Source organism: Pararge aegeria, chromosome 12, assembly GCF_905163445.1.
Source record: "Pararge aegeria chromosome 12, ilParAegt1.1, whole genome shotgun sequence".
In the NCBI taxonomy this organism is placed as follows: domain Eukaryota; kingdom Metazoa; phylum Arthropoda; class Insecta; order Lepidoptera; family Nymphalidae; genus Pararge; species Pararge aegeria.
Window position 1 is genome coordinate 3,724,804 of NC_053191.1, and position 12,138 is coordinate 3,736,941.

Consider the following 12,138-nt stretch of genomic DNA (forward strand, 5'->3'; position numbering starts at 1 on the left):
GTGATTGCTGTAGTATGCGAGAATCAATACATTCCTACTAAATAATAGCATGTATTATAAGCGCACTCTCAATATTTACTACGATATCGTAGGGGCTACTGTTACTGGAGTGATCAGACAAAGACTTTGTTCTGCGTTGCCTAGCTGTGAGACAGTGAGACATAAATTAATCAATCAATACATTTTTACTAAATAACAGCACCTATTAGCGTACTCACAATACTACAATATTGTAGGGGATTCTGATACTGGAGTGATAAGACGGAGGCGCGGTCCCTCGTCACTCATTGATGCCTGTGAAGTGTTAACCGCCCGCACGTAAACACTGATATAGATACTTCAACTCAGTTGTGCGCGCGGCCCTATGTGTGCGTGCGCTTGTAAATATACAACTTTCATTCGTGTGGCAGTGACGCGGCAGTCGTCGTTCGAGCAAGACGTGTTCCTATCGCTTTTTCTTACGGGTACAGTCGTTTACGAAAATGTCTAGTTCTTCACGGAAAAAATGTTTAAGGAGTCAGGTAAATATTTTTTATTTTTAAATTTAGATGTAATGAATAGGTATTTATTATGATTCTATATACGAAAAAATATATCCTTGTTGACGTTTACGTATTATTGTTTTAGACTCGAGAAACCATTGCTAAGGTATACGAATTTCTGAAAATAGATGCGAGAGATATATTGGAACTAGTAAGTGATCCAGTTTGCAGTGCAAGTCCAATTTTAATATCGAAACTAAGTGAACATTTAAATAGCGTACGGAAAAGAACAGCAATGGCAGTGGGGGTATCAGAGAGAACAGTTACTAATATATTGGCTGAAGGAAAAGAATCTGACTCTAAGTTTAAATCTCCGCATAAAGACCGTAAAAAACGTTTAAAGAAGTTAGAATTAGACAACTTTAACGTTGATGTTATACGTTCCACTATTCAAAATTACCATTTAGAACATCGTGAGTTACCTACCTTGCTAAAGTTGAAAGGAATATTTCAAGATAAACTTAACTATGATGGAAGTATTTCGACTCTGCGTACAGCTTTGTTAAAGTTGGGATACAAATGGCGAAAAACTGTGGATAACAGACGTGTTATTATAGAGCGGCATGACATCCAAAAACTACGATTTTCCTACCTAAAAAATTTACTCAGATACCGTCAAGAAAATCGGTGTATCGTATATACAGATGAGAGCTATATCTTAACTAATCATGTTCAAAACAAAGGATGGGGTAATAAAGATGGACCACCTTTAAAGAGAAACCTGTCGAAAGGACAAAGAATTATCATTGTGCATGCTGGTTCAGAACAAGGTTTCGTACCTAACGCACTATTGACATACAAAGCAAATAGTGTTTCTGGTGATTACCATTCTAACATGAACGCGGAAAACTATGAAAAGTGGCTAAAAGAACGTCTAGTACCGAATCTTCCACCTAACTCTGTGGTTGTGCTTGATAATGCCTCATACCATAACGTTCAAAATGACAGAGCCCCAAATTCGAATTCCAAAAAAATAGAAATGCAGAGATGGCTGACAGAAAAAAATATAGCTTTTAATCAAGATATGAAAAAAATTGAACTGTATGATTTGATTAAAAAAAATAAAGAAAACTATATCTGTTACAAGATTGATGACATACTTCAGCGATATGGCATAAAAGTTCTTCGATTGCCACCATATCATCCTGAACTAAACCCCATAGAAAATGTGTGGGGAATTTTAAAAAATTATATTGCTTCGCGTAATGTCGACCAAAATGTGACGGAAATAATGAAACTCATAAATGAATGTTTAAGTCAAATTGATGAAGGGATGTGGGGTAATACTTGTCGACATGTACAAAAGAAAGAAGAAGAATACTATAGACATTTTGACATGGAGTCAGAATTCATAATTAACCTTGATGAGAGCAGCGAATCCGAAAATTCATCATTTGATTTTTCAAGTAGCGATTCAGAATAATGTTCAATAAATAAACATTAAATTACCAAATAACTGTTTTTTTAAAAAAAAACCCGTATATAACCCGTAAATAACTGTATTTGTATTTGTACCCGACTGTACCTCTTGTCACGCACACAAAGTCACTGTATATGTACAAGGTTTACCCACACATAGGGCCGCGCGCACAACTGAGTTGATGTATCTATAACAAAGTGCATTTAGTACATTGCACGCGTAATTATTATTCGTTTTTGCACATATTTAAATGATTCATATAAACCCCCACACACCTTTATCCATTAGGTTTTCGTAGCCTAAGGGTGCCGACGGAACTCTATTAGCGAGCCTCCACTGTCCGTCTGTCCGTCCGTTTTTCTGTCAGCTGGCTGTATCTAATGAACTGTTAATAGCTTGAGAGTTGAAATTTACTCATCATGTATTTTTTAACCGCTATAACGTATATATAAATAATAAAGAAGCTTTCGCTTGGTTGTTGGATCGGTTGTCGGATACAGAAGGCATTAAGTAGTCCTTGAAACGGCGCGTATTGTGTGAAGGTTCCTCACTCTCGAGCCCTGACCGCCGGTTGCTTGGGCATTCAAAAGCCCCGCAAGCGGAGGGTGGATGTTTTTTTTTTAATTTTTAATAGTGTTTTTTATTTTTTTAAGCATATTTAAGAATTTAACCTACAAAAGTTGATAACAAACATCTTTCTAAATAAAGAAATTAAATTAAAATTTTCGTGGTTAATCAACATTTCTTAAATAAAGTTCAACGGCTACATACAACGATAATATTTTTGGATTTGTCGATATTTCGACACAGTTGCGTGGATCGTGGTCACGACGGACTCAATATTATCGTAGAACTATATGGAACTATACCTGTTGAACTATATTTAAGAAACATCTTTCTATAATAGGTATAACCGACAGTACTCTGTGCAGAGCTTGTCGGAGACAGATGAAACACGGAGACAGATGAACACGTAGGTAATCCAGAGAGCAACAGAGTATTTTCGTATCCACTGGAGTACTCCATTACATTGGCGGCTTGCTAAGCTTCTGGAGAGAGAGAATCGTACCAGTGGCTCTACGTACAACGAACAGTTCCGACCAACCAATGACGGACAGTTCCAGAAACATTGAAGCCATGCTTCGCATATAAAAGTGTGTCGCGAAGCCGGTCGTCCGAATCATTTTATCCCCAAAACATAATCTATTTGACCTGACTACTTCAAATTTCGTTTATCTAATCTTAAATAAGTAGGTCCCATTAAAATTCCGTCAATGTTGGTTGAGTATTTTTTATCAATCAATAATATGAACAGCTGCGTTGTGGTTTTAACGAATTGTTACGTGTAGTATAGTTTTAAGTGACAGAGCTCGTCGTATCTCTGCCGCAAAGAGTATTGCTGTGTTCCGGTCTGAAGGGACTGGCTGCTGGTGCAACTAAAGGCACATGAGAATACTTACACCTCAGTTTTGTAGGACGTGTTCCTTTTGTGTTTTATATTTACTATCAGATCGGTGATCTAAGTGTTCAATCCAATATTACTATAAAATATTGAAAAAAAGTCTGTATAGGCAGGCGGGTTGGTCATTGTATGGCTAGACTGTTCGCACCGGGTGGCGCTACTGTCCGATAAATATATACTCGTATCTACAATATACACATCGCCATCTAGCTCCAAAGTAAGCGTGTCGTTTTTATAAATAAAATACATAGATATTTATAATATACAGTTAAACAGCTAGACACTGAAAACATTCATGATTATGACACAAACATTATTCAGAAGTGGTAATCGAATCCAAAGCCCTGGTCTGGTAATCGAATCGAAGCCAAAGTCAGAATGCAGGGTCACGGTCCACTGCGCCAATTGGCCATTGATACCGATCTACGCCATTTTTCCTGTCCAGTCTTATACCGCTACTCATCGGTCGCCAGAACCTCGTCGGTTAGACTGCAAGCAGTGGCGTGCATAGAGGGTATGCACAGGGTATACAGATGAGATAAATAGAAGAAAATCACCAGTACGAGTTATAAATACTTAAGGGTAGGCTTTTTATAACTCTTACAGTGACTATCCTTCAGATTTTAACAACTCGTACTCGAGATTTTCTTCATTTTTTATCATGGTATGATAAAAAATGCACGCCACTGACTCTATGCATGCCACTGACTCTATGCACGCCACTGACTGCAGGGTATACCACGGGCGAGTGAGGTTGGCAATTTGGGAGGATGACGGGCACTAGCCTCGTATTAAACCTTAAGCTGTCACAATTACACTTATTAAGATAAATGTGTTAATAATAAACTTAATCTAAACCTCAAGTTAATTTCCTCACTCTAATGAGTTTGAACTAAATATTTCCAATGATTCAATAAATTGTAGAGTCAATTAATAAAAAGGTTATCTGTGTTTACAATAACAGATATATCTACTCATTGTGAGAAATCGGAATTGTACTGGATCGGCATTAAATATAAATATAGATATTGGATATAAGGAGGCGTTACTTTGCGGAATTCCACGATATATTATGAAAATAAAGCTTAATTGGCTATACTCCGCGAAAAGCGGGAGAATCTGTATGACGTGATTCATAATTTCTTCAACCTTTATACTCCACATCAAACAGAACTTGGGCAATGTACCTTCTACGAACGTTTCGCTACGAAACCGGGGCATCCTTAGGAGATGTCGACTTTACAATGAACTTTTGGTGTGTAGTATAGAGATCGAAGAAATTACAAATTACGAGGTAAAATAATTACTGTCAACTGCTAAAGTGGAATGGTTTTTGAAAAAAAATTAGTCGTGTACTCGGTTTCTGTACGTTCTTAATTCTGTGTTAGGATTAAGGAAAAACAGACAAATAAACAAAAATACTTTCGCATTTTTAATAGTATCGCATTAGTTTCAAATAGTATACAAATAACATTATGGTCTAGAAAACCGGTCAGAATCCTTAGCTCCATCTAGATCCGTCAAACACTTGTCTGCCTCCTCGGATTACTGGATATGAATCTGACAACTGTAATGAACACGGCTCTCGTTTCGTTGGCAACGAGCCTTTGCACATCAAGACATTTTAACGCATTACGCATCTAAAGTCTCTACATGCAATCTTGTCAATGGTTTAAGGAGATAAATAATTTCTACAATATTTTTAACTCTATGCCAAGTAAAATGTAGAAAATGACTGTTAATTTCCTGATATAAAAGGGAATACAAATTATATTATACAAGAATACGTTTATAATTATATTATACGAATGTTAACCTAGTAATTTTCTACATTTTGCTTGGCATCGACATAAAAATGTTACATTTAGCTTGGCATCGACATGTAAATGTTAATTTCTTGCTTTTTTAGATGTATAACAAAATCGATGTTTTATGTTATTTTTTTATATATTTGCAGAAGAATAATGCAACAGATACATATCAAGAATTCTTACTTCACCGGGACATGATTTTCCGAGAACCGCGTGGCACGTGTCCGACTCTAAGCTTCGCCTCTTCATTCTCAGGCCTCAGCTTACAGCCATTCACAATATAAACAACTGTATGATTGATGCATACGACGAAAAGTCATAATATTAAGTATTACACGAACGTTAAAAAAGCTTGGATATAATTTATTGCTCTAACTACATAGCAAAACATTAATATACTTTGAGATGGTGATAACAAAAGAACTGAATGAACAGAACAGAACTGGCTAGGTTTTTTTGTGGGCTCTTCTTAGACCAAGCTGCTTTTGAAACTCTGCTAGCTTAAGTTTTAAGTTCACGCATTTGGTAATCACGATCAAACACATCACGATAATATTAACAAACATGTATGAACGACGAGAACGAGAAATTTGGAATATGAATTTGACGACATTGCGTTGAGCGATTGCAGGAATTGTTCGATATAATGTCGTCCTATGCAAAGACACATAACACGATATCAGATCAAATGAAAAGTTTAAGTTAACTTTTCATAACATAACTGCAAATTTGCTTTACTCTAAATTGATCTCTATTACGAAAGTTTTTAGGGTTAAAATAAAGTGTAATGTGGTGGTAAGAATGTCGAGCTTGAATGTGGAAGGATATTGCATGCACTTGGCTTCAAGGTGACGTGCAGGTAGGCTCGCCGCGCTCTGCTAAATCATAATAATGTTCAAAGAGTATTAATTTTGTAATTTTATTTGATAGAGATGCGAGAGATTCTCGTTCATCGACGCCCCCTTAACATCATTAATCACGTATTAATATATTTATCTATATATAAATATGTGATGCAAACACTTTGTAGGTACCCGTTTTTACGAAAATTGCCCGGATGGAGAAGTATGAAATTTCCAACGCATATATAGTTAAATAAAAGAGTGCAGAATGCTTATTTTTTTTTAAATCATTCGACACGTACACGCATAATTACTCTTTTTTAATATTTTTTTGATTATAATTTGTTTGAAAAAACTGGCAAATTGACAGTGTTACCTTGACGAAATCTGTCATTAACGAAAGGTAGTTTTTGATAATAGAACCTTCATATAAATAAAAAAATTAATATACTACGACAATACACATCGCTATCTAGCCCCAAAGTAAGCGTAGCTTGTGTGATGGGTACTAAGACGATTAATATTTTTTTTATGAATATAATACAAATTAACACTTATAATATACAAAATTCAAAAAATTCAAATTCAAAATTCATTTATTTCAAGTAGGCCTTATACAAGCACTTTTGAAACGTCAAGTCTGTCCGTGTGTAGTGACTCTACCACCGGTTCGGAAGGCAGATTCTACCGAGAAGAAGCCGGCAAGAAACTCAGCAGTTGCTCTTTTCCAACATCAAAAATTTACATTTTATATTTTAACATTCATTTTTCTATCTTGAACTACAGATAAACACCCAGCCACTGAAAAACATTCATGTTCATCACACAAACATTCTCCAGTTTTGGGAATCGAACCAACGGCTTAGGACTCAGAAAGCAGGGTCGCTGCCCACTCCGCCAACCGGCTGTCAAATTATACAGTCATAATGTTCAAACTCATAATTTAAATTAATTATAGAATTTCGACCAGTGGACCACTGGGTATACTTAGGGCCCAATGGACCAGAGACCTGATCCAAGATCTTACAAAGTGGCAAGAAAGAATGCATGGTGAGGTCGACAAGTTAATAACACAGGCACTGAGTGGTCATGGAGTCTTCAATACTTACCTGCATACAATAAGCAAAGCATCCAGTGAAGACCGTCCTTACTGTGGTGGGGAAGACATGCCAAATCACGCAATATTTGAGTGCATGGAGTTCGAAGAGGCGAGAAATAAATTCCGCGGAGATGGAGGGCCTCTTACGAAGGTAAATCTGGTGCCTCAAATGTTGGAGAGTAGAGAAGGGTGGAGTAGGGGTGCAACAATGCTTCAGAACATTATGCAAAAACGAGTAAAGAACGAATGGGAACGGCAAAAGGCAGATGAAGCCTGTTCAAAAAGCCCCCTTCCTGAAGTCATGCGCTTGGAAGCAGGCCACTCCGCTCTCATCTCTCACAAAACAGAAAAATTCTAAACATTGTTAAACTTTAAAATGATGTTGGAAAAGAGCAATCTGCTGAGTTTCTTGCCGGCTCTTCACAGTGGAATTTGCCTTCCGAACCGGTGGTAGAGTCACTACAAACGAACATACTTGACTTTTGAAACGTGCTTATTAATTAGGCCTACTTGAAATAAATGAATTTTGAATATTTTTTGAATTATTATTGCGGTTCCGGGAAGGACGGTCGGGATATGTAGCAGGTTTTAGTCCGTAGGTCGCGGAGTGTTATATTCTCAGCGAAGTCGGGCATGTTAAGAGGTATTAACTGACCTGTTGACATCCATGAAGATTTCCTCCTATAATTTAAAAAAAAAACAAGGTATACTTAATATAAGTCGTGCGGTAATGCCAGATAAGGATACAGTTTTCATTACCATACCTCCTCCCGCGGATGTACCAGGCAACTAAGGGAGTACAACAGAGAACTGTTCTACTACTACCACATACTGCGATCACCAACACGAACGAAAAGTGAACGCTTAAGTTCCTTTCTCCTATAAATGTTTTTGTCGGCTTTCCGTGCGCCGGAAGGTTCGGGGTTTGATCACCAGGGGTAATTTGGGAATTTATATTTTCTAAATTTTCTCTTGTAATTCCTGGTGGGAGGCTTCGGTCGTGGCTACTCCTGCTTCGATGTCCCTTGGAAACCGAATAGGGATATGGGTCACTCACTTCCTTCAGCACGGCTAGCATGGGCAGGTAACAATTATATCCCCGGGGATAAGATAAAAATCTATCTTCTCCAACAGCTTTATCAACTCTCGGAGCATTGGCGCACAAGTGGAAATAATATCCAAATAATATATATGTGTAATAATAAACGGGAATTAACTTCTCCTATTCCATGTTCCTGTGCTTTACCAGGTGGACATGTTAGTTATATCCCTTAACAGGGGGTATAAACAGGGAATAATATATTAATAATATGTGAAAAATAATTAAAATGTTAATAATAATTAACATATCCACCTGCTAAAGCACGGAAACATGGAATACGAGAAGTTTACCCCGTTTTTTATTACAGGGGACATAATCCCCTGACAGGGGATATAATTAACTGGATATTATTTCCAGGTGTTTGCCAGTACTCTGAGAGTTGATAAAGCTTTGGGAGAAGATATATTTTTATCCCATCCTCGGGGATATAATGGTTACCTACCCATGCTAGCTGTGCTGAAGAAAGTGAGTGACCCATATCTCTATTCGGTTTCTAAGCGACTTCGGGGCAGGTAACGGCAGGGTGGTAACTATATCCCCTGTCAGGGGATATAATTTATATCTCCTGCTCTGCTAGCCCTGCAGCTGCCATTGCAGTCGAGGGCTAACATGTAGTGGAATAAAAAAAAGCATTTGACATATGCCCAAAACTGGGATATTAATAGACTAAAGATGATGAAATCTTTAGCATTGTCCGATCTACAACCTAAATAATTATTCTCTGACGAACTCCACACCCAACGGTTGACTCCCGGAGTCATCGACCCCGTCTGTATTTACGAATTTTCCAAATGACCCACTCGGAAAGATTTCGCCTTCATTAATTGAATAGGGATCTCATGTCTTAATTATTCACAGTTCTACGACCGACTTTTATTATAGGTAAGTAAACGCTATTTAATAGAAAATCGATTGTACCCCGGTTTTTTATTTATTAACCTGTATTATTTTAACGGTATATGAAAATATCGTGAGGAAATATGTATGCCTGTGAGTTCTCCAGAACGTTCTAAATCTTACCCACTACAAGCTAGATTTAGGTTTAAGATGGCGAACGAAGTTATCACGATCCCCTTATAATTATGTAAACAAATATGTATGAAGCAGTGGCGTACATAGAGGGTATGCACAGGGTATGCAGATAATACAAAATTAATAAAATCTCTAGTACAAGTTATAAATACTCAAGGGTAGGCTTTTCAAAACTCTTACAATGCCTATACTTAAGTTTTTTATAACTCGTACTGCAGATTTTCTTCATTTTATATCATCTGCATACCCTGTGCATACCCTCTCATGAAAGCTTCATAAGTACCTGCGATAGGCCTACACGAATAAACAATTTTTCAATTTTAATTTGAATTCGACTACCCAAAAAAAAATGTAAGTTTGCCTAAAAAAAAACAAATAAGTTGGGTATATAGTATGGAAATTAAGCTTAGCTTTACTATACTCCGCCAAAAGCAGGAAAAAATGTATGCTCAGGATATGTTGACAATAAATAAATAAAATAAATAAATATACTTACTACGAAAATACAGACATCGCCATCTAGCCCCAAAGTAAGCGTAGCTTGGGTACTAAGATAACTGATGAATATTTTTATGAATTTATGAATAATATACATAAATACTTATAATATTCAAATAAACACCCGGACACTGAAAAACATTCATGTTCATCACCCAAACATTTTCCAGTTGTGGGAATCGAACCCATAGCCTTGACTCAGAAAGCAGGTCGCTGCCCACTGCGACAATCGGCCGTCAAACAACATTGAATGAAACGTGCGTAGAGAATACATTGCCGAAGACCTGTTATTGTTTGTACACAAACTTTGAACTTTTCGAGAAGAGTTGTCTCATGAAGACGATGGGCTCACTAGCTCACTGTTTAATTTTAAAAATCCTTCCACATCGTAGCTAAGACAGTTAACTCTGATACTCGCAGATAGCACCAAATAAACAATCAAAAATAAATCATTGATTGTTCTACTGAATACAAATGACGCACTCATGACGTTACCAAAACAAGTTTACAAGATAAATCCTGATTTAAATACGACCGCCAGCGCTAAGGGTCAAATGTCTCAAATATGTGAATCGCGTCATTAATCCAAAATAACAACTTGTGGAATATCTGATTGATAATGTTTCGGATTCGGCGTAGCATGCCATTAATTTCATACAATAACAAAATAAATTATGTGAAAGTTGAAGCTCGATAGAAAGATTAATCAACCACTTTCACTACAAATGTTTTAAATAAATTCAAATTCCAAATTCAAAATTGTTTTCTCATCTCAGGCACTTATAACGCTTTCATACATTTAACAAGTAACACTTATGTTAGTGATGGTGATAACTGCATTCGTTAACTTACAACTAAAGCTAGGAGGGTTTTAAACGCGCCCTGGTCTAAGAAGAGTCCACAACAAGCTTAGCCAGGTTTTTTTTTGCTATCACCGTCTCACAGTCGAGTTAATGTTGAGCTAGGAAGTTCATACCCAAGCTGCCAAGCATTTTCCATAAGCTTACTTTTTATATAAACTTTGAAGTTATTGAGAGACCACTCAAGGATTTCAGCTGGTATCTAGTAATTTTTTATAAAATGATATACAATTACCCTTAAATGAATCACAAATTTTAGGAAGCCTAGTAAACTGGACTACAAGTTTATTTTTACTTTTACTAAGTGTCTGTTTGTTATTACCTATGTTTAGAGCAACCGCTGCACTAATCTTGATGAAATCTTGGTATAGAAATAGCTGGTATTCTGGAGAGGGCCATAGACTTTTTTCTTATCCCAGAAAATCACCCAGGGACTGTTCCTCAGCACTGACACGGCTATACAGCCCTACCGATCTTGATGACATTTTGCACAGAGATAGCTTGCAATCTGGTAATGAACATGGGGAAAGCCCGTGAATACAAGAGCCGAAACAAACACAGACAAGTTTGCGGACAATAAGCTTAGCTAATTAATAAGTTTTTCCCAATTAAATATCAAAGTCATAGTCAAAGTCAAATATTTCTTTATCAAATATTTCTAAGAAGAAGCCCACAACAAACTTAGTCGGGTGTAACGAGCGCCAAGCTTTTGCCAAAACTTATTTGTAATACCGTATACAACTTACAACTCTATGGCATTCAAATAAGGGTAATATTTTATTTTATGGAAGAGGCATAACGCTTTTATGTTATGTGACGATTTTAAAGAGGAGTTAAGGAACTTCGTTTAAAATAACGTAGTTTCCATAGGTATACCTACGCTTCGCTACGGTGATGAATTTCTCCGCGGCGCCTATATTTCAAGAAAAGTATGTATTTTAATATGACTATGGAGAGGAAATTCTCTTTGAAGCCAATATTCCTGCGTGAAAATTTACATAACAAGTAAGATATTTTCGCGTTCACGATCATCATCAAATCATTGACGACAATTTGACGGCCGATTGGCGCAGTTTGCAGCGACCCTGCTTTCCGAGTCCAAGGCCGTGGGTTCGGTTCCCACTACTGTAAAATAGTTGTGTGATGAGCATGAATCTTATTCAGTGTTGGGTGTTTATATGTATATTGCTATTTATTTATGTATATTATTCATAAAGATACCCATCAGCTATCTTAGTAACCATAACACAAGCTACGCTTACTTTGGAGTGAGATGTGTGTATTGTCGTAGTATATTTGTTTATTTATTATGTATTTATTTATCATATTATGTCAATCTCTTATCGCCCCACTGTAGGGCATGGGTCCAAGCTCGCCAAACGAGTATTGGTTGACTTAATTTTTTTTTTATTTAACTACAATCCATATCCCTTGACTGCAATCTCACCTGTTGATGATGCAATCTCACCT

General features: G+C 36.8%; 1 protein-coding gene across 1 annotated transcript; it reads left to right on the forward strand.

Annotated features, from left to right (window-relative positions):
- Positions 1-336: 336 nt before the first annotated feature.
- On the forward strand, positions 337-1,999 carry LOC120628355. The gene is made up of 2 exons (XM_039896681.1): positions 337-521; positions 628-1,999. Exons 1-2 carry the CDS (start codon positions 483-485, stop codon positions 1,963-1,965), a joined length of 1,377 nt encoding a protein of 458 aa, XP_039752615.1. The 5' UTR covers positions 337-482; the 3' UTR covers positions 1,966-1,999.
- The last annotated feature ends 10,139 nt before the right edge of the window (positions 2,000-12,138 follow it).

Bases quoted from the DNA above. Each gene is read 5' to 3' on its own strand.
- LOC120628355 (XM_039896681.1), top strand. From the start codon at position 483: ATGTCTAGTTCTTCACGGAAAAAATGTTTAAGGAGTCAG. The intron at 522-627 runs GTAAATATTTTT...TTATTGTTTTAG, and splicing joins AAAAATGTTTAAGGAGTCAG to ACTCGAGAAACCATTGCTAA.